We start from the raw sequence: 26,456 nt of genomic DNA, 5'->3' as shown, positions 1-26,456 counted from the left end.
TGGACAAGACAGTTGACAGAGACTTGTCTCTCATTCAAGAATTGGGGCTTAAGCTTGTATACGCGATGAACACTCATGTCCACGCCGATCACATCACCGGGACCGGTCTCATTAAGGTTTGTCAACACACTACTCTTTCCCTTGACTCAGAACTTGTGATTGTTTGAAATCGTAAGGTCATTGTAATTTTTTATATTTTGGGATTTTGATTGATAGTTGAATTGAAACGCAATTGATTTGAGCAGGGCAAAGTGGCGGGCGTGAAGTCAGTGATTTCTAAAGCAAGTGGTTCAAAAGCTGATGTTCTCACCGAACCGGGTGATAAAATCCATTTTGGGGGTCTTTCTCTCGAGGTAATTAAGGATGATAAAAGTCAAAACATTACTCTTTAATCCTCGGGAGTTGCAGGGTTTTAGCTTTGCTTTAATAGGAGTAAACGTCAATGAATGTGAACCATTGCAAGTGATTTGTTTCTTGAGTCGTTTTAATCTACTAAATTTTGAATCTTTTTTCTTTTATCATATTTCGAATTGATTGGGTCAATGTAAGGTATAATTTAACATATATGTATATATTATACATATATGATATTTGGTTTACTGCCTCTGTTAATACAAAGATTATTGTTTAAAAAAAAAGATTTAGCTCCTCTGATTGAAGCTTGGTTGTTTATATTTCATTTTTCTTACTTTGTGATGCAGAATCAAGGGAATATTGCTAAATGAATGAAGAAAGAAGGAGATAAGGTTAGGATTTCAATTAACTGCTAGAATAGTTTCTCACGTGGACATTTTAAGCCATCGTAGCTTAAGTGTAACTTTGCTTCTTGAATCTTCAACCTAACAGATTGAAGTTGGTGATGTGATTTGTGAGATAGACACTGATAAGGCAACCCTTGAATTCGAATGCCTTGAGGAAGGGTAATTTTCTATCCTTCTGCTCTATAATCTTGTATGAAGTTGTGTTTCTATATAATATTCTTTAATCAGATAAAACTTAAATTTAGATCAATTTTACATATTCTTAACCTCTCTGTGTATTGCAAACCTTATCATTGCTACTTTGATCATGCAAGTCTTAATTCTGGCAACAAACATCTTAGAGCTTTTCAGATCCAACTGGATGAAAAGTTCATTAGCTGTCAATCAATCATATATAATTGTCTGCAAACATAAAACATCTTCCTCTTTCAGGTACTTGGCAAAGATATTGGCCCCTGAAGGTTCAAGAGATGTGCTTGTTGGACAACCAATTGCTGTAACAGTAAGAAAATAACATTTACAGTTGACTTGGTTTCTTTTATTAGGATCAGTGTGCCTTCTCGAGCTATTAAAATAATAGGGTTTAAGAGCAGATAGAGTCACAAAATTGGATAACAAAACCAAACAAACAATTATGGTGGTAAAGATAGTAGCCCCTGGAAGAATTCTTACAATTAAACACTCTTTTCTTTTACAGTGGCATTTTCATTGCTTGTTGTATTTTCTCTTTGAATTAACTATTGAGTTTCAAGTCTCTTGAACATGAAATTTTCATTGTTGGCTGTATGTTTAGGTCGAGGATCCGGCGGATTTGGAAACTGAAAAAAATGGAGTGAGCGGTGGCTCATCATCTGCAAAGGAGCCCATCCGAAATGATGTTAAAAAGGAAACGGTTCTTCAGAAGAACCCAGTCTAAAGGATCAGCCCATCAGTAAAGATACTTATTGCAAAACATGGATTAGACTCATCGTCTTTGAACGCATCAGGCTTTCATGGACGTTATTGAATTGGGGTGTTTTAGCTGCAATCAAATCGGGAATCGGATCTTCAAAAGCTTCTTCATCTAAAGAAAAGTCAACGCCCTCTCATCAATCTCACCCAAAACCAGCCCCCACAGCAACGACCGACAAAATATCACAGTCGAAGATGTCGGGTTCGTTTGAAGATTTTCCCAATACTCAAATACGGAAGGTAATTTTCTTTTTCTTGTTGTAAACGCTATATAATTTTTTTTGTTGTAAACGCTATATATTTTTTTTTTCTTGTTTCCTTTGCTGACAGGTGATTGCTAAAAGGTTGTTGGATTCAAAACAGAATACACCACACTTATATCTCTCATCAGGTTAAATTACTCTACACTCATCAAACATCTTCTGTCGCTAAGTAACCGACTTGAAGGATTTTATATTTCCATCTTCACTTCATTTTTACAAATGCATAATAAATTAATTTGTTTCCCTTTTTATTTAAAGGTAAATCTTATATAATATTTTTTTTTATTATCATCTGTTTCAGATGTTGTACTTGATCCACTTCTTTCACTCAGGAAGACTCTTATAGGTACGTCACACAATTCTACTTGGGTAGTTTTTGAGATTCATTGACCCTTGCACATAATATATTTTTGCTGTTATCTCAACTACAAATCAGGATAATGTTAAGGTTTCAGTGAACGATATTGTGATTAAAGCCGTAGTTGTCGCTTTGCGAAATGTACCAGAAGCAAATTGTAATAACTCACCAGTTTCTTCTTCGTCTTTCACTTCAAAAAGCACGTTGTTTTGGTTTGTTTCTGAATTTTTTCATTCTTCCAACTAAATTTAATAATGTGAAATATTCTGATCCCATTGCCGATCTATGTGTGTTCTTAAAGAATGAAGCCTTTGTCTCCTGCATCCAGTTTCATGTCATTGTCAGAAATTAGGTTCGCTTAAAATTCTAATATTGAAGTAATTTGGTTTTGTGCATTAAAGCTTACTGGGATGCTGAGAAATGAGAGATTGTTCCGTGTGAGTCTGTTGACATATCAATCGCAATGGCCACCGAGAAGGTAATCTGTCAGAAACATAAGCTGAGAATTGAAATCATAAACCACATCCATTTTTAAATCACATAAATTATAACTTTGCAGGGTTTGATGACTCCAATCGTGAGGAATGCTGACCAGAAAACCATTTCAGCTATCTCCGCAGAGGTACATTACTAACTATTTTAGTTTTCTGAAATAAAATTCCATGGCCATGTCTATTCTTCTTTCACTCATTCCTGTGACTACTTGCCATGGGATCTTTCAGTGGGAAACAAATGATCATTTGATTCAACATAGTTATTAGACTATCAAGGATAATTTGTTTATTCAATGACTTAGATTAGGTTCTCATATATATACATATATTTGTTACATTTGATCGTTTTAGGTCAAAGAACTAGCTCAGAAGGCTCGGGCAGGAAAGCTCAAGCCACATGAATTCCAAGGAGGGACTTTCAGGTGATGATTTTTTCTGAATTTGTTTATGTTATCACCCAATACTTCTCTGCTCATTGAACACCACTAAGAGGGGGATTTTTCAATGTTTGTTCAGCATTTCAAATTTGGGAATGTTTCCAGTGGACAAATTTTGCGCAATCATAAACCCGCCACAGGTTTGTTGTCTTGTTTAATTTTGTGTCATAAAACATTCCTTTAGGTCTTTGAAATCTCTCGTTCAGCTGACAAAAGATTATATCTGTACTTTTAGTTTGCCGTAATCTTTCAATCATTGCAGGCTGGTATCCTAGCAGTAGGACGAGGCAACAAAGTTGTTGAACCAGTTGCTGGCTATATCGGTAAAGTTTAAGCTCCCAGTAGTGTAGCCCAACATCTTTACTAATACAGCTTGTGTACTTTATTTTTTTCCTTCTCATTGTCTCGCATCTTTTAGAAGTTTATTAATGGATATATTTTCAGGCCCTCATCTTTGCCTATACTTGGTAGAGTTCATGATAAAATTCCAGATTACAAGGTTAGTATGTTAAATCATATATAGTTTCAAGATCATACATGCGCAAATTTTGTTCTCTGACCTACAATGGTAAGGGAACGGTGCCTAGATACCATAATGGACATTTTGAGCTTTATTTTCTTTTGATTCAAATAAGCAAACGTGTCTATCGATATATGTTCTGCAGAATCAAGGAAATATTGCAAAGTGGAAAAAGAAAGAAGGAGATAAGGTTAGCTGTTAAGTCTTTAGATCACCAAGAGTTGTTGACTCGATTGAACTTTAGAAAAAGAAAAGTGTAACATCCATTTTTTTGTCTGTCTTTAAAATTATTCAAGTATCTTTCAAATAGTATCCATCTGTATAGATACAATGATAAAAACACTCGTATTTTTATTGTTTCACTTTCCAGTACTAATTTTGGGTGTATTTCTTATATTCCAAAAACTTGTAATGCCATATTTATGTAAATGATATTTATTATTGATTGAATGAAATATGATATTTTTGGATATTATTATTATGTGTTTTATTGAATATTTATATATTATAAATGTATTTAAATATATATTTTTATTAAAAAAATGCTCTACAGAAATAAGATGTAGTCTATATTGTAAAAATATAATTTCATAAATATAAACTACAGCTAAACAATGTAGTCTTCAACAGAAAAGAATGGAGTTATAGGCAAAGAGATAAGACTCCAGTGCAATAGATGCCACGAAAACGCCGTAGTCTGTCCAACTCAATTAATTATATCTACTCTTTAAAGTTGTAGTGTTTATTGACTCAAAATTTGAACAACTACATTATTAAAATGTAGTCTTCAACAGAAAACACTGGAGTCATAGGCAAAAAGATAAGACTCCAGTGCAATAGATGCCACAAAAACGACGTAGTCTGTCTAATTGACTCAATTAAGACTACTTGTTAAAACTGTAGTTTTTTTATCTTATGTAATTGAGGTCTATATAACTACAGCATAACATTCTAGTAATTATATATGCCACTAGTAAGACTACATCTAAACAATGTAGTTATATATTTTAACTACAGTCTTATAAAACAGATACACTACGGCCAAACACTGGAGTCATAATCAAAGAGATAAGACTCCAGTGCAATAGATGACAGTCAGTAAACTGTAGTGGATTTAAAATGACTACAGCGTTCGGCAGTAGTTAGAGGCCAAATTTCTGGTAGTGTCAGCGAAGCGACGAGCCTTCACCCTGGAATTGTATTGGCGTTCGACGACCCTCTTTTGCGCCGCCATGGGTGTGAGTGCGTCTTCTCTTCTTTCTTCGATCAGGTCCAGCTCGCCTCGGAGGGTTTCGTCATTCCCTTCTGTTGGAATTGATCTAGGGTTTAAGAAAAAGTTTAACGCTTCGTTAAGCGGCGGAATTTTAAAAATTTTCTTTTTCAAGTAAAACAGTTTTTACTAACCTAGACAAAGTGCAAGCACATGTAAATAAAAACTAATATGAGCATAGAAGTTTACTAACCTCTTTAGAAGCTTGAACGTTGATGAGCCTTCGGAAGGTTGAAAACGTTCGTCTCCCTCGCAGCACGTCTCTCTTTCTTTCCTCGGCAACTCGAGCAACCACGAAAGTTTCTATCACTAAATCACTCGAAATAAAAGGAATTAGTGTGTGGGCACTTTTAAACACTACGACTTAAGAATGAGTCTTGAAGTCGCAGAGCTAAACTCTAGGTCAAATGAGGACCTAGGTGCCAAAACAATAAAACGAAATTGACAAGAGAGAGAGAGGAGAGGGGCGGTCACAAAGTCTAGAGAGAGGCTCTCAATCTCTAACTTATGTGGAATAAATATAATGAGAGGAATGAGAGTCCTATTTATAGGAGAAGGGTTGGCCTTGGAAAGAAGTAGTTTCCTCTTATTTTCAAAACCTTTATGAGCAATCTTTTATTTCCCATTCCTATCCAAGATAGGCGCCCACCTCATGCAAATCCCCAAGGGATTAGTTTCCTCTTTTGTTTCTCTCTTGGTTGCCTTGGCCGAAATTCCCTATATAAGCATGGGAAATTTGTTTCCTCTTTTTCTTTTGGCAAGTATCTTCATACATTAATGCACAAAAGGAACTCTCTTTCGCTTGGGTATTTGGGCGCCCATTTCTCATCTAGAAGAAGCTTCTTCATTTGTTCATGACAACATGAAAAAGGCCCATTAAGAATTTTCAATAAAATTCTTATGAAATGAAATTAATCCACAATGCCCAATAAGACTAATATTGGCCGAGTGAAACATGTCATTAAATGACCTTGTCAAAAAATTTATTGACTTTCATTTCATCCTATGTCTCAAAAGACAAAAATACCATTTTGACTATTTTCGTTCTTGTTTTGACTTAGCTTCCAGTTTAACTATTCCTAATCGATGTGATTCGTGACAGTGACCTCATGGATCCAAATGAACAAAGCTTGAGCTAAATACTTGGACTCAAAAGTTCACAAACCTTTTCCAAGTTTAGCTTAATGTCAACTGACTCCACTAAAGAGTTGACACTGAAAATCTATCGGTTCAAATGAATTTATTTTCTACTCAAGAATTCAACCTAATTGTAATGAGCGGATCCACTGAATATTTTCAGTGTTTACCCTTCATGAATATCATCAGCTAGTCGGGATTTACAAAATTATCATTTTACTCTTCTAGCTGTTATTTCCTCAACTCATTTGTCGCTTGTGAATAAGTTAGAAACGATGTATTGACGAGGAGCTAACAAGTCACATTGTTTCATCCAAAAGAGTCAAGACTCAATTTGGACACTGGCCACTTCATTTATTCACACTCCAAGGAACAAAACATGAGGTGATATACATTGCATTTCAGCAATCTTGTACATGAATTCCATATCTATGAGAACTTCACAAAGTTACTCATGACATTCTCACAACTTAGTACCTCACCAATAGGCCCTGTTCGGAATAACGTAGTGAGTCCGAACTCTGACTTTCTCAAATGAGAATACGTAAGCTGTGAAATGGCATGTCTCATTTCAGGATAAAGGTAAGCACAATGCAATTCATACGTAGTGACTTCGAGACATAAGAGGTTAAATGGTTTGTTCTTATCTTGTCTCTAGAAGTGCACTGGTCAATTCAGTACCTTCAGAAGATACCTAGAAGAACTATAGAGTCTCCAACTCTCAATGCCTCATAACCAGACATCATAAATTCTTCTAACAATCATACTGAGGTCAATAGTCCTTTGACCCTTAGATTGCGAATATATCGTTTTAAGCAAACTACGAAGAGTTTGTTCATGCAAATCTACATTTGTCTCTTCGTAAGTTGTTTAGTTTGTTTATGGACTAAAGACTAATGTTTTATCATAAAGCTTCAAACAGACAAGGAAGAATGTATGAACGTTTCAACTTTTTATTAATGAATAAGCAATTACAAGCAAGAGTCTTCGTGAGACTTTATTGCATCAAATGTACAATATAAAGACTACAACTCTTCTTGTGGGCACCATTGACAACAAACTCCCACTTGACTCAAAGAAGATGTGTGTAGTCCTTCATGCCTAATCCCTCTCGATGTTGGTCGAAGACCTTTTTCGCTAGGGCCTTGGTGAATGGAACTGCTAGGTTGTCCACCGTTGAGATCTTCTTCACTTCCACGTCTCCGCGCTGCACGATCTCTCGAATCAAATGGTATTTCCTCTCAATATGTTTAGAGCGCTTATGGCTTCAAGGTTCCTTTGAGTTAGCGACAGCCCCACTATTATCACAATAAAGGGTCATGGGCTCGTCGACGTTTGGAACAACTTCCAAATACTTAAGGAATTTTCTAAGCCATACAGCCTCTTTAAATGCTTCACAAGCAGCCATATATTCTGCTTCCATTGTGGAGTCAGCAATGCAAGATTGCTTAATACTCCTCCACACAACAGCTCCACCATTAAGGATGAACACAGATCCCGAAGTGGATTTCCTGGAATCCTTATCCGCTTGAAAATCGGAGTCGGTATATCCCGTCATAGTCAGGTCAGTACCTGAGTATGTAAGCATCAAGTTCCTAGTTCTTCGAAGATACTTAAGAACATGCTTAACAGCAATCCAGTGCTCGGGTCCAGGGTTGGATTGGAAACGGCTAACTACGCCAACGACGAAATAGATGTCAGGTCTAGTGCAAAGCATAGCATACATGAGGCTTCCTACGGCAGAGGCGTACGGAATTTTCCTCATGTCTTCAATCTCTTGTGCAGTCTTGGGAGACTGGTCCTTAGAGAGTGAGACTCCATGCCTAAAGGGTGTTTATCCCTTCTTGGAGTCTTGCATCAAGAAGCGATCCATCACCTTATCAATATAAGATGCTTGAGAGAGTGACAGTGTCCGGTTTTTCCAATCTCGAAAGATTTGGATCCCCAGAATGTACGCGACTTCTCCTAGATCCTTCATGTCGAATTGCTTTGCTAACTAGACCTTAACCTCAGATAACTTACCCACGTCATTACCAATGAGTAGTATATCATCGACATATAGTACCAGAAACACAACTTTGCTTTCGTGTATTAACTTGTAAACACAAGGCTCATCTATTGACTGTTCAAAGCCGAAGCTCTTCAAAGTTTCATCGAATCTAATATTCCATGACCTAGATGCTTGCTTTAATCCATAAATGGACTTAAGCAACTCACAAACCTTGGTCTCTTGACCTTCTTCCACGAAACCGTCTGGTTGAGCCATGTAAATGCGCTCGTCAAGATTGCCATTCAGGAAGGCTGTCTTGACATCCATTTGCCAGATCTCATAGTCGAGAGCTGCAGCTATGGATAAGAGTATACGGATGGATTTAAGCATCGCAACTGGCGTGAAGGTTTCTTCATAGTCAATCCCTTCTTGTTGGGTATAACCCTTCGCCACAAGTCGTGCTTTGAACGTCTCGACGTTCCCATCAGGACCCCTTTTCTTCTTGTATATCCACTTACACCCTACGGGTTTAATCCCTTCAGGAAGGTCTACAAGTTTCCAGACTTTGTTGACATACATCGAGTGCATCTCAACTTTCATGGCGTCAAGCCAAAGGTTTGATTCAGAACAAGCCATCGCTTGGTTATAGGAAACAGAATCATCCATGTCAGAGACGGCTACGAGAGAGTCTCCATATGACATGTACCTGTCAGGCTTTTGAGTAGCCCTCCCACTACGTCGAAGTACTACTTGACGAGATTCTGATGAGTTAGGTTGTGTTTCAGTTGGGGTAAGAACAGTTCTTACAGATGAGGTAGAAGCTTCCTCACCCAACTTTTCTTCAAGCACAATTTTGCTTCTAGGTTTTGCATTCTTCATAAAGTCCTCCTCGAGGAAACGAGCATTCGTGCTAACAAAAGTCTTATCGTCCTCGGGACTATAGAAGATGAAACCCTTGGTTTCCTTTGGATATCCCACAAACAAGCACAATTCTGACCTACTAGCCAACTTGCTAGTCTTTTGCCTTAGCACGTGTGCAGGGCAACCCCAAATTCGGATGTGGCCCAGATTTACTTTACGGCCAGTCCATCGTTCATAAGGAGTACCAGGAACCTATTTGGACGGAACTTGGTTCAGAATATAAGCGGTTGTTTCGAGGGCATATCCCTAAAAGGAAAGAGGGAGTGATGAGTAACTCATCATTGATCTAACCATTTCCATAAGAGTTCGGTTCCTTCTCTCTGACACTCCGTTTTGTTGAGGTGTGCCAGGTGCGGTAAGCTGAGAAGCGATACCTTCTTCTTTAAGAAAGTCATCGAACTCTCTAGTTATATACTCACCACCTCGATCAGCTACTAAACAAGCTTCAGTAATAAGTACAATACCTTTTACTTTGGTTTTGAGGTAGGCAGGAAAGTTCCTACGCCAGTGACCAGGCTCATTGCAGTGGTGGCATTTGTCGTTAGACTTATCCACCTTTGGAGCCTTTGGCGCCTTCTTCTTCGTTTGAACCTTAGGTTGGTTCTTCTTCTCGGCCTTGCGAGGTCTCTTCTTAGATCCAGAGGTGGAGGCAGTAGCATGTACCTCTCCTAGAGCCCTCTTTTTCTTAGTGAGTGCCTCACCGATTTAAAGTTCCTTCATGAGCTCGGTAACAGTGTACTCTAGCTTGTTCATGGAGTAATTCAGCCTGAAGGTATCAAAGGTTTCGGGGAGAGTTTCCAAGATCATATCTATTTTAGTCTCCCCATCAATCTCATATCCAAGGATCTCCATTTCGTTTAGATAGCTAATGATCAGCATCATATGATCTCTAACGAGAGTCCCAGCCTTCATGCGACAGTTCATAAACTGTCGGACCGCTTGTTGCCTAGCTTGACGTCCTTGCCCTCCAAACATCTCATGGAGATTGTAGAGCATATCGGTGGCAGTTTCGTAATCACGATGTTGTTGTTGCAACACATTGTTCATCGATGCCAGAATATAGCACCTCGCAATCTCATCAGATCGAAGCCAGGCCGCCAGGGCGTCTTTTTCCTCTTGCGTCGAATCTTCATTCGTTTGAGGACAGGGGGTGGTGAGAACCCATTTGTGATTGTCGACAGTAAGGACTATGTCGAGGTTACGTTTCCAATCGACGTAATTGTCGCCTTCGAGTTTATTCGAGGAAAAAATGGTTGAGAGAGGGTTGAGAGATATTTTGCCTATAAAAGTTGAAACAAGTTTATGATTAGTCTTTGGTTTAGGATTTAAGTTTTTAAATATTTAATAAAATCCAAAGGTGTTATAAACTAAACGATAATTTACTCCTTCGAGGGAAGGCCGCAAAAAATCTCCATTTATAAGTAAATGACTCATCATTAATGCTTAGCCAAGATGTCAATACACCAATTTTGACCAGCCACCTTTTAAATTGGTTTGATCACTCACATCCTTTCGCAGGGCCTCGAGGGAGGATTACTAGGGATTGAGTCTAAGTGTGTAACCAACCACTTAGTCCAAAAGATTGACTTTGAAAAACAATCCGCCGAGGGGAGGTCTTGTCTCATTGTCTCACTTTCGGATTTAGCTCAATGCCTTATAACCAGACATCATAGATTCTTCTCACAATCATACTGAGGTCAATAGTCCTTTGACCCTTAGATTGCGAATATATCGTTTTAAGCAAACTACGAAGAGTTTGTTCATGCAAATCTACAAGCAAGAGGTCAATAGTCCTTTGACTCTTCGTAAGTTGTTTAGTTTGTTTATGGACTAAAGACTAATGTTTTATCATAAAACTTCAAACAGACAAGGAAGAATGAATGAACATTTCAACTTTTTATTAATGAATAAGCAATTACAAGCAAGAGTCTTCATGAGACTTTATTACATCAAATGTACAATATAAAGACTACAACTCTTCTTGTGGGCACCATTGACAACACCTTCTTCATCGAAGTGTTCCACTCGGGGGGAGGGGATTGCTACTTCGGCAGGGATGGCTGCCTCGACGCCGTAGGTGAGGGCGAAAGGTGTTTCGCCGGTGGCGGAGCGGGTTGTCGTCCTGTACGCCCAGAGAACGAAATGGAGCTCTTCTGTCCACTTACCCTTCTTGTCTTCCAGCTTCTTCTTCAGGTTTTCCTTTATGGTTTTGTTGATGGCCTCGACTTGACCGTTTGCCTGGGGGTGTCTGGGAGATGAGAACGTCTTGCTGATCCCTAGTTCCTCGCACAGGTGACGGAGCTTGTCGTTGTCGAACTGCCTCTCATTGTCTGTGACTATGGACGCAGGTATCCCGTGGCGACATATTATGTTCCTCCATATAAAGTTCGTGGTGTTGCCCTCCGTGATGAGACCCAAGGGTTCTGCTTCGACCCACTTCGTGAAATAGTCGATGGCAACGATCGCGTACTCTCGCCCCCAGGTGCTTTTGGCAGCTTTCCAATCAGGTCGATCCCCCACTTCGCAAGGGTCGTGGGACCAGGACCGGGCATAATGGGGCCGGAGGCTGATGGGGGACATGAGCGAATCGTTGGCATTTGTCGCACTTTCGAGCCAGGTCGTGTGCGTCTTTCTTGAGCGTAGGCCAGAAGTATCCCTGCCGAGTGATTCCCGCAGATTCCCTCGTGGATCTCTCTAAGGACACGGTCAGCCTCGTCGTTTTCCAGGCATCGGAGGAGTGGTTGCAAGAATCCTCACTTGTAGAGCGTGTCACCCTGCAAGGTATACCTGGATGCTTGGTACTTGAGTCGTTTCGCTTCCTCATGGTCGGCGGGTAGCTCGCCGTGGCGCAAGTATTTCGTCAGGGGGGTCGTCCAGGTCGGCTCGCCTCCCGTGTTGATGGCGAGGATCTCTGCCCTCTCGATTGATGGACACGCGAGCGCCTCGACAGGGACCCTCCCCAGCTCCTCGTCGTCCGCCCCAGAGGCCATCCTGGCAAGTGCGTCGGCCTCGGCATTGGAGCCCCTCGGTACTTGTTTGATCTCGTACCAGGCGAATGCTTCTAGACGGCGACGGGCTTCGGCTAGATATGCGATCATGTTCTCTTCCTTGGCTTGATATTCTCCTTCGACCTGCTTTGTGATAAGCTGTGAGTCACAGTGTATCCTGAGGTTGCATGCGCCGAGCTTCCTGGCAATCTCAAGTCCTGTGAGGAGGGCCTCATACTCAGCCTCGTTGTTCAAAGCTTTGCAGCTGAAGCGGAGAGCGTACTTGAGCTTTTCATTTTGCGGGTTGGTGAGTACCACGCCTGCCCCTGAACCGTGGGAGTTCGACGCCCCGTCGACGTGCATATCCCACACTGGGCCGCAGGGGGCGGCCTTTCTCTTCGGAGCTGGCGGCTTCTCTTTTGGTTCTTCCTCTGCTTGTTGTGTCTCCACGTCATATGTGAATTCCGCGATGAAGTCGGCCACCGCCTGACCCTTGATGGTGACCCTGGGTTGAAATTCCATGCCGTACTCGCCTAACTCTTGGGACCAGATTGCCACTCTAGAGGATGTCCCTTTTTGTAAGGCTTTCCTGATCGGGTGCTCCGTTCGCACCACGACCTGGTGAGCCTGGAAGTAAGGGCGAAGCTTCCTGGCGGCCGTGGCCAAGGCGAGGGCGAGTTTTTCTATCTCGGGGTACCTGGTCTCGGCGTCCAAGAGCGCCTTGCTGACATAGTAGATGGGTTGTTGGACCTTGTCTTCTTCTCGAACCAGGACGGCGCTGACCGCCCTGGTTGATACAGACATGTAGAGGTAGAGTGTCTCGCCGTCTTTCGGCTTTGCGAGGAGTAGTGGGGAGCCGAAGTAGGCCTTGAGCTTTTGGAACGTTGCTTCGCACTTTTCGTCCCACACAAAGTTTTTCCCACCCTTTAAAGCCTGGAAGAAATGTTGGCACCTGTCCGTTGCCTTGGACACGAAGCGACTCAGGGCGGCGACGCGCCCGGTCAGGCTCTGAACTTCCTTGACTCTCCGTGGGCTTTTCATTTCGAGCAGTGCTCGAATCTTCTCGGGGTTTGCCACTAGTACAAAAAAGACCTTTGGGTGCGACTTTTTTCGCACCCAAAAGTCAATTTTCGCACCCAAAGATATCATTAGGTGCGACTTTGGGTGCGACTTTTCCGCACCCGAAAGTCCGCACCTAAAAGTCTTGGGTGCGAAAAGTCGCACCCAAAAGTCTTGACTTTCGGGTGCGACATTTAGGTGCGACTTTCCGCACCTAAAGTCGCACCTAAAATGTCACCAAAATCCATGGAAAAGGCGGGTAAAAGAGCATTCGGTGCGACTTTGTCGCACCCAATACTTTCCCGCTATGACAAGAAATAGTGCTTTAGACGTCACTCTATTATAAAGTGACTTTAAATCTTTGGAAAAACATGCTTTAGTTGTCACCTAATTTAAAAGTGACTTCAATTCTTAATTTATTTATAAAAATAAAAAGCAATTAAATACATTCAACCTCAAACTTTGAAACACATCCTCAACATACATATGAACAAGAGATCTTCAGCCTCAAACTTTTTTAATATCATATCCCAACAATATAAGTCTAACTTTGGCTCGTCCCATAATGGGAGGCACACAAAGCATATAAAGATAATATCCATCAATCCCAACAATACAAGTAATTTGAAAAACAACATGCAACTCAAATCCAAGTGCTAGTCAATAAAATAAGTCCCACAAACTATTGCTCGTTGTAAAGAATACAGTGCAGTCGTTAATTTATGAATACAAATCTAGTCTGTTGCTCATATTCCTTCTCTATGTGTATGCCTGCTCACCTACTACCACTCACGAAGAAGGGTTTCCCTTTCTTTGATAAAGCAACGGCTCCAACGGCACCCATATGACCTTTACCGACCCCAAGACAAAGTCCACTTTCTGAATCCCATAGCCGAACCTGCACATGTAAGAAAATAGCTTTCAAATAAAGAAATCGAATCAGACAAATAGCAGACCAAATTGTTATAAAGACGTAATTCATCCTATAAATTGATATAAAATAACCCAAATGCAAGGAAGAATAAAACAACCTTACAAGCAAACAAAGGAATGTAAAACTTACGTCTTTGTCTTTGCTGCTCTGTCAAGATATAAACAGAACCAACAATTAATTAGACATTAACTGTGAGCAATAAGGATCAGAAAAATCAAAAGCTTAACTAGACGTACCACTTCATAACTATAACCATATAACAGAATAAAACAAAACTTTCTAGGAAAATACTAAAAGGCTTACCTTATTTGTTTTTGTCAACACAGATAACTGAAACGAGGATTTACTAGCAGTAGCTTACTAAATTTATACATTATATGAAGAACTGTAGATGAGCACCTGGCGTGTAGACGCATCCCAAACAGTTACTACACCGTCATAGTCACTGCTTGCAATGTGACCTTTCGTGTATTTATTCCAGCTCAAACAACTAAGTTTACATCGCGCTGGCATCTCAACAATAGGGCAGTGGATATCAGCTGGTTCATTAACCACCTGGAAGCAGTAACAGAATCTTAACTGTCAGCAAATTGATTCAATTGAAACATAAAAAAACAATCTGTGACTGTACATATCTTGGTGTTATTGTATAAAATCCTCTTCGAAACTCTTGTATCTGATAAATGATAAGCTGGATGGCCAATTCAGGTGATAATGTTTATCAAACCCAACACTACGGCGTAGCACATCATTGGAGCCACGAATTGACATGGCTTTCAATGTTTAAGGATTTTGTACTGAATTTGACAGACTATGACTCTCAAACTAAGTTTTGATGCTAACCGTGGAAAATTCAAAGACCTTGATGCGCCGTGAAACTCCAGTAGTGGCAAATAGTTCATCATCACGATCAAATTCTATACTGCAGCGTATATAATCGTGGTTTTCCAAATGATGAAACAGGCAGAGTAAAAAATGACCATTAATGGCATTAAATTCATATGTGGTGTGCTAAAAATGAGTCCATGTATAAAAGTTTAATGGCACGAAGAGTTTTACTTCAAAGAAATGTAACTAACATTCTAGCAAAAAATTTCTGACCTGAAAGGATCATCATCCGCGGAACAAACATGACACAGCAAGAGATGCATTTTGACTCACCTGGACACAATGTTAGCAGCGTTGAAAAGATCGCCTTCTCTCAGTTCAGCAATGACTTTTAATCGACTAACCGGAGCAAGAAAATAAGAAAAAGAATTATAAGCAAGCATGTCGGATAGGATTCTATAACGCTTGGGTAATTCATATATTGTGGAAGTCCGTACCTATATTTTGTGAAGGTACTTAAAACAGATTGAAAATCTACAAGACCTGCACTATATCCGCCTCTATTCGAAATATTATATTTGGAATCTTCCCATTTTTGTGATTTCGTATGCAAATTTCGTCGCCTTAGCAGGTAACACTCTTGCAAGTCATTGAACTGCAGCAAAATGTAAAAAAAATCACGAGAACATAAAAAATTAGAATATTAACGAACTGATTTACAAGTCTTGTTATGCGAAGCAATGAATCAGTCTAAAAGTACAGATACTCCACAGCTTTTGTAGATCGTTCTAATCATAGCTAGTTTATATCAAACGAGAACTGACCTGTGAATGAACCTGCCTTTTCCTTGATATAGCTAGTCCCGACGGAGTGATAGACTGGAAAGAATCCTTGAGCTTGAGCCACTGAAAGTTTGCCGGAGTGTTTAAATCGGGTATCTTGAGCTGAGAACTTCCTGAACCCTGTTGGAATTGGCTGGAATAGGGACTGTAGTTGATGCCATTTCCGTGCCTCTGCACAAAAGAAGACGAGGTAAAAGGCAATGCTGTTTCTGGATTGGGGTCATCCACATCCATTCTCGTTCTCCCCGAGAAGCAGTAACAGAATCTTAACTGTCAGCAAATTGATTCAATTGAAACTCATTGATTCAATTGATACGTAGGGCGAGCAGTAGTCGTTGATTGGCCAAGAGTAACAAAAACATCAAAAATTCGTCCAAAAATCGTTTTAATACAAAACGAAGATTGTCGATCGAAACCCAAACACCAAACAAGCCACAAAACACTCCAGAATCATCAAACTAATCTCAGAAATTAAAAGCCCCAAATCATAATTCCTCAACCCTAATTTTTTTCCAATTTTCGGCCAAAAATTCAAACACACGCTCAGAATTCCCAGCTTTAAAACCCTGTTTTAAAAAATTCATAACTCACTCAAATCTCAACGGATTTACACGTTCTTGGTCATTTTAGAAAGCCCATAACGTCTACTTTCCAGGAAAAATATCAACAAATCAAAATTAAATCGGTACTGATCTGACCACGTCAATTTACAGAGGCTGTTCACAGCGAACTTAAAATCGATTCAAACTCATGTATCCGAGCACAAGCAATAAAATCCGAGCACCAAAACGAGCTCAAACTCACTTAAATTCCACAACCCAAGCTCAGAAATCAAAAGCCCCAAATCCAAACTAAGAACCCTAATTTTTTCAAAAATCCATTTCGGGTAAGAACTTTTCTTACCTTGATTTCGTGAAATTTCTTATTCCCGGTGCTCTCTCGTCCTTTTCCCGGAGGTGACTCATGGTTGGCGTGCTCCGGTGACTCGTGGCCAATCTTGTTGACGAACTGCTTCCGATAATCAAACTGCAACAGTGTTCGCCAATCTCCGGTGTAATCCATAGCCAGTGGTTCTCCAACTTGTATAGGCGTCCAGTTATTATCGTCCATCGAAACAACTTCAACAGAGTGCTACAATAAACCAATGAAAAATACAAAAACCAAGGTCGGTGAATTTAGCTGACTTTGAAATGAGAAAGTCAAATAAAAATCCAATAACAAAGTCATTTTCGAGGATATGTATCATCAGGAAGTTCAGGTGATTTAAAAAAAAATCCTAAAAATCCTTGTCATTTCTATTTTCATTCTTGAACCCTGATATATGATTTCAGCGTACGCATATCGGTTCGATCATGTAGAAACTTGCTAACAATATGAATACATTTTTCAAGAGCGCTAAAAAAGTTGAATTGAAATTCGAATGGGTGAATAGGGTCTCGACATACAGAGATTGAAAAAATCGGACGTTCGAAAGCTCGATTCGTGAAAGAAAAAGTACGACTTTAGGACGCGGGTGAAAGAAAAGACAAAGAAGAAGAAACAAATTTGGGGGAAACAAATTCTCACCTTTATGGCTGTGAAACCAACCATCCGGTACTCTCAGCCTCGTTTTCCGGCGTCTCCTCTCGGTCCGGCGTCCTCGGCGGCTCACGGCGTCCTCCTCTTCTCGGCTGAGACGCGCGCGCTCGAGATGGTTTCAGGTCTCGGTGGCTTGCTGTTGGTCGAGCTTCCTCCTCCTCCGTGAGCTCACCCCCGTTTCTCACTCCCTCGCTCTCTTCCTCTCTCTCCTTCTCTCGGCTCTCTCTCTCCTTCTCTCGGTCTCTCTCTTTCCCTTTCTCTCTTCTTTCTTTTCTTTCTTGATTTCTTTTCTTTTCGCAAGAAGATAATTTTTTGGAAGTGAAATTTTAGAAGTGAAATAAGAGGGAACAAAATCACGCTGATTTTTTAGACGAAATGTTTTGGACTTTTGGGTGCGACTTTGTCGCACCCAAATGTATTAATGAACTTTTGGGTGCGATTTTTCGCACCCAAATTTAAAAAAATCAGCGAAAGTTTTTAGTTGCTTCAATATCTTTTGGATGCGACTTTTCGCACTCGAAAGTCTTTTTTGGTGCGACTTTTAGGTGCGAAAAGTCGCACCCAAAAGTCATCCGCACCGAAAGACTGTATTTGTAGTAGTGTGCTTCGATCCCCCGCTGGTTGACCATGAAACCTAAAAAATTTCCAGACTCAACCCCGAATGCGCACTTCGTGGGGTTGAGTTTCATCTTGTACCTGCGGAGGAGTGTGAACATTTCCTTCAAGTCTTGCACATGATCCGACGCCTTGAGGCTTTTGACGAGCATGTCGTCAACGTACACTTCCATGGTTCTCTCTATCTGTTTCGCGAACATGCGATTCACCAGGCGTTGGTACGTGGCGCCGGCATTTTTTAGCCCGAAGGGCATGACTTTATAACAGTATAATCCCCGATCGGTCGTGAATGTCGTGTTGATCTGGTCGGGCTCGTGCATGCGAATTTGGTTGTATCCCGAGTAGGCGTCCATGAAGCTCATGAGTTCATGTCCGACCGTGGCGTCAACCAGCTGGTCGATCCTCGGGAGAGGAAAACAATCTTTTGGGCATGTGGCGTTGAGGTCGGAGTAGTTGATGCATATTCGCCACTTGCCGTTTGTTTTCTTTACCATAACCACGTTGGAGACCCAGTCGGGGTACTCGACTTCGCGGATGAACTTGGCGGCGATCAACTTGTCGACCTCCTCGTTGATGGCAAGGTATCGTTCAGCGTTGAACGTCCTCATTCTTTGAACCTTAGCCATTTTTCCCTTGAAGATGTTGAGGCGGTGGACTATGATCTTGGGGTCGATGCCGGGCATGTCTGCATGGGTCCATGCGAAGACGTCCTTGTGTTCATGTAGGAAAGAAGCCAGTTGAGTTTTTATCATCACGGGCAGGTGGGCGCCGACCAAGACCGTCTGCTCAGGTTTCTATTCGTCTAGCATGACCGGGATCATGTCCGAGGAGGCCTCCACTGCCTTTCTGCGCGGCTCCTGGCCTGGAGGTCGAGCCTGGCTTGGAGGTCGAGCCTGCCTGGAGGTCGATCCTGCCTGGAGGTCGAGCCTGCCCGGAGGTCGAGCCTGCTTGGAGGTCGAGCCTGGCCTGGAGGTCGACCCTGGCCTGGAGGTCGAGCCTGCCTGGAGGTCGAGCCTGGCCTGGAGGTCGACCCTGGCCTGGAGGTCGACCCTGCCTGGAGGTCGAGCCTGGCTAGAGGTCGAGCCTGGCCTGGAGGTCGATCCTGGTCTGGAGGTCGATCCGGCCTGGAGGTCGAGCTTGGCCTGGAGGTCGACCCTGCCTGGAGGTCGAGCCGGCCTGGAGGTCGAGCCTGGCCTGGAGGTCGAGCCTGCCTGGAGGTCGAGCCTGCCTGGAGGTCGAGCCTGGCTGGGGGTCGAGCCTGACTGGAAGTCGAGCCTGGACGCTAAGATGGGAGGTCCCCTCAGGGGTGAGCTCGACTTATCATAATCCCGGACTCTACTCTTTGGGTCGGGGCCGCCATGCATCCTTGCTTGAGTTGGGCCTTGATGTTTTTTTGGATGGGAAAAATCCCACACAACAATGTATGTTATTAATATAGTATAATATAGTATCAGTAATTATGATTATAAAATACATAAAAAAAATTATAAAAAATATATTGATGAGAGAGGGAGAAAAAAAACAATATACATAAAAAAAATTTACAAAATAGATTGAAAAAAAACTAAAAAAAAAACGATATAGTATAATTAAGAAAAAACCCTTAGAAATCATGAACGAATAATAAAATGTAAAAAATTTATTTTGTACATTGATTAGATTTTCATGGGTAAATAAGACTTGCATTCGCTTTTCAATGTATATATATATATATATATATATATTTTTTTAGGGAAAAACCTGATATCATTAAACCAGGGACTGAATGTCCTTCTTGATACACTCTTCAAGCCACACAGGGCTGACCAGGGACCACAAATCACACCTTAGAATGCTTAAACGGGTTTTAGCAATAACATTAGCAGCCTCATTACAAACTCGAGGCACCAAAAAACAAGAAATAGCCAGGGACTCCAAAATCGCACAGATGCTCTGGACAATCGGGCCCTGCAGGCTGCGCACACTCCGACTATCGATCAGCTGCGTCGCTCGCAAACAATCCGACTCCACCTCGCTGACTTGCCACCCATAGGATTGTACAAACCGAAGCCCTTCCAAAATAGCCCGACACTCAGTTGTGAGCGCCGAATCAACGTCACAAACCAGTATATTATTGATATAGTATAATATAGTCAAAATAATGTATGTTATTGATATAGTATAATATAGTATCAGTAATTTTGATTATAAAATACATAAAAAAAATTATACAAAATATATTGATGAGAGAGAGAGAAAATAAACAATATAAATAAAAAAATTATAAAATAGAAAAAAACTTAAAATAAAACAAAACAAAAAACGAAAGGCAAAGAAAAAAGAAAATAAAAACGGAAAGGCAAAGAAAAAAAAAACCAAAGGTAAAAAAAAAAAAAAAAATCGCCACGTGACGGTACGATGAAAGTCGAGGGAGAGGTTGTGTTTATCAACTATGTTATAGAAATATCTCCCATTTAAAAAAAATATATATAAATAGATCTCTTCTCAATGCTCCGATGGAGTGTCTATCCGTCGATTACCCACCACCATGTCCGTTGCTCACAGGCCTTGTAATGGTATTTCCAAAACTTAATCACACCACATCTCTACTTACTATCGCTTTTTCGTATTCTCAGTACTTTCACATAATCGACAACATATGATTCTTCGGTAACTTTTCAGCTGACAAACATAAAATTTCTCAAACTTTATTCATCTGTATTTTCTCAGTCGTTTCATATCGTTTTCTATGCAAGAGTCTATTCTGGATCGGCTCAGGAAGGGAACAGCAAATTTCGAGCTTGTCTCATTCCCCGTTTCTCCGATAACAACGCCGAGTAGGTCTCAAGTATCTCAGCCACCATTTCTGGGAGCCTGTAGCCACAGATTCTTCGCTAGAATCGGGCCTCCAATGTTAGTCTTTCCCTCTTTTCCTAAAATCTTTAATGAGGTAAATTTGCTACGTGTTTGGACATTATAGACATAATTATTGTATATTGGCTTTGATTTTGGTTGAAGCAGAGATTCGGGGGCGGCGACAAAGAAGGTTGAGCGTTTGTCGGTTCGGAGAGTCACCGGAGATGGCCGTTGTCTATTTCGTGCACTGGTACTTTTTAATTTATATTTGCAATCTAGTCCTTTTATTTAGTTCATGATAATTGTTGTTCTTTTCAGTTGGCTTTGAGTACAATCATATGTAAACTATATTCAAAAGAATTAGAGTTTGTATTGTATCCTTGTTTTTTCAGGAAGCACTTAGCTTTACGGCTTGTGAAGCCACAATTATTTATCATAATTTTTTTTTAATTATTTGAGCTAGCTCACTGTCTTTTTTTTTTTTTTTTTTGGATCACTTTATTTGATTTACTTCTTTTCTTTTCTATTTTCAGTAATGTTTTTTTTAGGAATAGTAATGACTCTACATGCAATGATTTTTTTTACCTTGCATCTAGCAAGAACTAAATTTTTTTAGGGAAACCATAAGAACATATATAAATCTTGAAAGGAATCAAAGAATAAGGTTTCACCAGTAGTGCGTAGTCATTGATGAAAACACGGGTTGATTTTTATCCCGCCATAAACAAGAAAATATATTAAACAAATGACAGTTTAATTAAATCTGAAAAATTAAAGTCTTCAAATTTCAAACTTGATGCTGATAACAAAAGGGCCATGGATTTTGTTAGGCTTTGCCCGAATACCTTTAAAATACAATTTTTTTTTTTTTTTTATTCAAAATACAATTCTTATTTATGAATAAGTTTTTGTTTCTGACTCCCAACACTCCAAGCCGACGCAAGGACTAGAATTTTTGTTGATGTTCACCGTTTAGACTTTATTTTTTGTCCTGGGAGAACATGAAACAGCAAAATTTCCTCAAGCGAAAAAAGACTGTCTTCAACTAAAAGATCCGATCTTGTTCAAGCCCACACCTGAAGAAAAATGACTGCTCACAAAGACATATTTGGCGGAACTGCTGTCACTTTTATACAGAGGACATATACGTGGCGATAACAATGTTAGATATTTTCTTCTCTATGTGTCAACCTTTTTGATAGCCAAAATGCATCCAAAACCTGAACTGTCTTTGGGATGCGTTGTAGAAAGGGGCAGGATTTTCAGCACAGGAAGAGGAAATATTAAAATAAATAAATAATTTTCTACAATAAAAGCTTTTACGTCGAGTATCCAAGTCTGTCTATCCTGGAATCCTTCCCATAAAGATACCGCCTGCAAGGTCTCCAATAAGTTTGCCACTTCGCTAAGCTCGTCCGGTCTTATTAGCTAAAAATATTAGATACCCTTTCCTCTCTAATAAAAAAACTGTGAACTGATCGGTTGGGACTACTTTGACGAGGCAAATCATAGACAGAGCTGGAAACCTCGATGCCAGTGTTCAAGGTCCAATCGAAAAATCCTCCCAAAATCTAACAATCGATCAGTCTTGGACAGTCCGCTCTGCCCTATTGGAGAAATATTCCTTAACTGAAAATATCGATCTCCACGGGCGACGGAAGGTGCTGTTTGAACAATCCCCGGGTCCCAACCATTGGCACCATAACCGTGCATCTCAGAGATGATTTTGTGGCATAGAGCTTCCTTTTCTATAGGGAAAGTAGTAATTCTGACTTTTAGTTTGTGAGAATTTTGGATTTGCAAAGAAAACCAATTAGATATTGGTTGAAACAGCTCAACCTTAGTCTAATGTGATTTGAATTAGTTGTTGATGAGTAATTTTTATTTTTTATTCTTGTGGCAATTTTGATCAAGCTATAGCAACACAATAGTGAAAAGAAAGCCATACAAGTCTCGTTCTAAAAAAAACTCTGAGTTTGCTTAGAATTGTCTTGGGATCACTTTTGTGTGTATGCAATCTTGCTTAGAAATGTTCTCATTCGAAAACAAACTTGCTTTGATTGGAAGCAGCTTTGTTTTGTTAAATCATCTCATGTTTCCTGAATTTAGGCTAAGGGAATGGCTTTCAACAAGGGAACTTCTCTTAGCCCACGAGAAGAGAGAGAAGATGCAGGTATGTTGAATTGTATTATTAGTCAACGTTACCAATTTTTTTAATCTCTGAATTGTAAAGTCGCATGTAGCTTCTTTTCAAAAAAGATCTTTGTAAAGTTTTAGTATTACACTTGACCGGCCTCCTGGTTTGTGGGAGGTAAGACAAGGTTCGGCGGTGCTTTCGCACCCTCTTTTGTAGAGTTTTTTTGTTTTATTTTATTTTTTTTATTTGACCGGCCTCCTGGTTCTTTGTGGGAGGTAAGACACGGTTCGGCGGTGCTCTCGCAGTGCGCCACTTTTGTAATTAGGCTTACTGCCTTGTTTATATAAAGAGTCCCGTTTCAAAAAAAAAAAAAAAAAAAAAAAAGTCGCATGTAGCTTCAAACTGATAATGCGACATCATAAGATATCGGCTCAGTTCATCTGATATGTGTGGTGCAGCGTGATTGTTTTTTTGTTTTTTTAATATTAACATATTTTATACAAATCAACAAATAATCTGTTACAAACAATGTTTCTCTTGCCACCTAATTTTTCGTTTTAAAAGTAGATGACTTGCGCATGGCGGTAAAAGAAGTTATATGTGAAAATGACGAAGAACGACATCAATATGAAGCAGCGCTGGTTGCTATTACGGTTGAGGAATCTTTAAAACGGTAAGACCGATAACTATATTTTCCAGAACCATCCAAAGTAAATTCTCTGTCAGTGTTCTGATGTTAGTTAAGCACAATTTAATGCATAGTCTGCAAATCAAGTCGTCGTCGTCATCGTCATCATCATCATCATTATTATTAATAGTATTATTCTTCTTATCATTTCCTTGGTAGGTACTGCCAACGAATTGGAAGACCTGACTTCTGGGGAGGAGAGTCGGAGCTTTTGGTTAGTTATTTTTAAAAATAAAGACTTTATTTAATCTAGAAAAACTGACAAGCCAATACTTTTTTTTTTTTTTTTTTTTTTAAGTTCCTACACCCTTTTTTTTGGAACTTTCGCAATTACAATTCTCCATGACGTCAATCACAACAGACACTCCATTCCCCGTTATGTCCCTCGAAATTCGGCCGGGTTTTCCATCACCAAAAGATCGACAGCAACATCACAGAGCCATTTGGTGACTTCTCTTCGAAGTAGCACACTAAACCTCCTGTGGGAGTTGTCATCTTCCGACCTGACCAAATTTCCGTCATGCCAAATTGAGACATCGAACCTCTTCCTTTCTAAATAAAATTGGCTACAAACTGATTTTGAATAATTTTAGCCATGTTTAAATCAGTGAACCACAGCTAAACCAGGGAAAAAAAACTCGAAAGTAGCAAGGAGAGAGGAGATAGAAAAAAATAGGAGAGGGGAGAGAAGACCACATCATCGGTTTTTTTAAGTAATTCCCTTTAGGTTATTTATATTCTCCATTGATAGTTTAATAGTGTTCTTTTTGTTGGAGTTTAAGACTTGACTTTCAGTTGTATTTGCCAAACCAGTTTATGACTTCATTTTTTTTTTGTCTCTGTCATGTTCGAAATTGTGGGACTATACAGGTGCTATCAAAGCTGTGTAAGCAGCCAATCATAGTGTACATACCAGAGCATGAGGTATTTTGATCAATCATATAGATTATATACGTAAATTCTATTTATTCTTATAAATATATATTGTTAAAAGCAGCTTGAGTTGATTGTTTGATTCTCTAGTGCTTTCTTACGTTCGTATGTATTAATAAGAACATTACAGGATTTGTTTTCAAATCCTGGATAAAAAAATGCCATTTAGGTTTCATGAAGTAGGAAATCTCTAATGTGATTCATTATTCTTGACTCTCCTGGGCTATTATTTGCAGCATAGTAGCGGTGGTTGGGGATCGGGGTTTCTTCCAATAGCAGAATATGGAGCTGAGTTTGGAAAAGGTTCAATCCGAAGGAAGGCCAAAAAGGCAGTGAAGCTACTTTACAGTGGTAGGAATCACTATGACCTTCTCATCTAATTAAGACCTAATTAGCGGTGGAAAGATTATCATCATTTCTTAGCAAACAAGGAACAGATTGAACTCAACGAAAACATCCTGCCACACATGACATTATTATATCGTTCTTCATTTATTTTTTGGAGCTAGTTAATCAATCTAAGATGATTGAATTCTTTTCTTTTTCTTTTCCTAGTCATTCAAGAAGAATATCGAGCCCCCCTATGATCTGTGTTATGTTATGAAACAATGAATGTCGGACAGCATCGATATACTGATAAACCAAATTACCTACTTTCCTTTTAGTCCGTTAATGGACGTGAGTAGGAATAATCTCATGGTAGGAAATGTTTCTTTTTTTGGAAAATGACATTCTTAGGAGTGGTTTTAGACGAGTGATTTAGGAGAAATTGGAAGGCCAAAATATCCCCCCGGTATAATCCGTGAAAACAACCCCAAAAAGACTCTACTTTTCTCACCATTTTTTTTAGGGTTATTAAGTTATATAGCCACACGGATATAGTGGATTGAGATATAGCCCACCTTTGGTTAATTTATTGTAAATAATCAAGTAAACTTATTAACAAATTAATAAAAGCCTTATTTAACACAACCAAACATATATTTTAGGCAGTTAATAAGCTGCCACGTATGCAAGTTGGCTATTTACAAATTATTTACCAAAGGTTGGCTAATTTACAATTACTATAGTTTAAGTGGCTTACGTAGCCAATTTTTTGTTTTTTTTTTTGGAAAATATCAATAGCATCCCTTCAGTTTAATCGAAATACGCGATTTATATCCTCAGTTTTTAGAAATATCAGACATATCATTTACGTTTAGTATAAATGATATATATCTCCCCTAAAAATATGTTATATTTCAAATATCACCCTTTTCATTTTTTTTTACAAAAAAAATTTGAATTCTCCAAAATACCCTTAATGAAATAATTTTTTATTTTCTATTTTATATATAAAAAATTGAATTAAAAACTTTCTTTATAAAAAGTTGAGGATTTTTATTTATAAGAGAAGTTTTAATTTTTTTTTCTTCAATAAAATAGTAAATAAATATTTATTCTATTAAGGGTATTTTGGAGAATTCAAATTATTTTTTATAAAAAAATAAACGAAAATGGTGGTATTTGAAATATAACATATTTTTAGGGGAGATATATGTCATTTACATTAAGCTGAAAGAATATGTCTGATATTTCTAAAAACTGAGGGTATAAATCGCGTATTTTGATTAAACCGAAGGGATATTTACCCTTTTTTTTTATCACGCAATCACTTTAATCCTTTTTCACCGTCCCGTTCATAGATTTGATTTTGAACTTTAATCGCTTGACTCGTAGCGTTTATTGATCACAACCGTTTTTTTAGAGAAGTTGAAGGTGGTTGCGAGAAAGGGTAAATTTGTAAAAGTATTTTACTAGCTACAAAAAAACACTTCTAAAAAAGTTATCTTTTTTTGAAACACTTCCCTAAATTGAAATTAGTCCTACTCGCGTCCATTATCTTTTTTTTTTTGAAGGACAACCATTATCTTTTTTT

General features: G+C 39.4%; 2 protein-coding genes and 1 pseudogene across 4 annotated transcripts; 2 read left to right on the top strand and 1 right to left on the bottom strand.

Moving 5' to 3' along the window:
* The first annotated feature begins 695 nt into the window (after window positions 1-695).
* LOC149404337 (dihydrolipoyllysine-residue acetyltransferase component 1 of pyruvate dehydrogenase complex, mitochondrial-like) lies at window positions 696-4,044 on the top strand (annotated as a pseudogene).
* A 7,811-nt stretch (window positions 4,045-11,855) lies between these two features.
* On the bottom strand, window positions 11,856-13,130 carry LOC149404336 (uncharacterized). The gene has a single exon (XM_089607491.1). It carries the CDS (start codon window positions 13,128-13,130, stop codon window positions 11,856-11,858), a length of 1,275 nt encoding a protein of 424 aa, XP_089463617.1.
* Window positions 13,131-20,417: 7,287 nt separating this feature from the next.
* LOC149404335 (Cysteine proteinases superfamily protein) lies at window positions 20,418-25,289 on the top strand. Of its 3 annotated transcripts, none has more exons than XM_089601322.1 (8): window positions 20,421-20,500; window positions 20,655-20,837; window positions 20,946-21,030; window positions 22,890-22,953; window positions 23,485-23,590; window positions 23,765-23,819; window positions 24,476-24,529; window positions 24,775-25,289. In XM_089601322.1, exons 2-8 carry the CDS (start codon window positions 20,674-20,676, stop codon window positions 24,916-24,918), a joined length of 672 nt encoding a protein of 223 aa, XP_089457448.1. In that variant the 5' UTR covers window positions 20,421-20,500; window positions 20,655-20,673; the 3' UTR covers window positions 24,919-25,289. The 3 variants fall into 3 exon arrangements, with proteins under 3 accessions (XP_089457451.1, XP_089457448.1, XP_089457444.1); XM_089601318.1 differs by having other exon boundaries at window positions 20,432-20,500; window positions 20,681-20,837; XM_089601325.1 differs by lacking the exons at window positions 24,476-24,529; window positions 24,775-25,289 and adding an exon at window positions 23,904-24,442 and having other exon boundaries at window positions 20,418-20,500; window positions 20,683-20,837.
* The last annotated feature ends 1,167 nt before the right edge of the window (window positions 25,290-26,456 follow it).

The sequence above is a fragment of the Urtica dioica genome, chromosome 2 (genome assembly GCF_054948205.1).
Source record: "Urtica dioica subsp. dioica isolate 48M chromosome 2, U.dioica_male_clone48M_v1_H2, whole genome shotgun sequence".
Lineage (NCBI taxonomy): Eukaryota > Viridiplantae > Streptophyta > Magnoliopsida > Rosales > Urticaceae > Urtica > Urtica dioica.
Note: the sequence above shows the minus strand (reverse complement) of the source record. Positions and strands in the feature narration are given on the sequence as shown.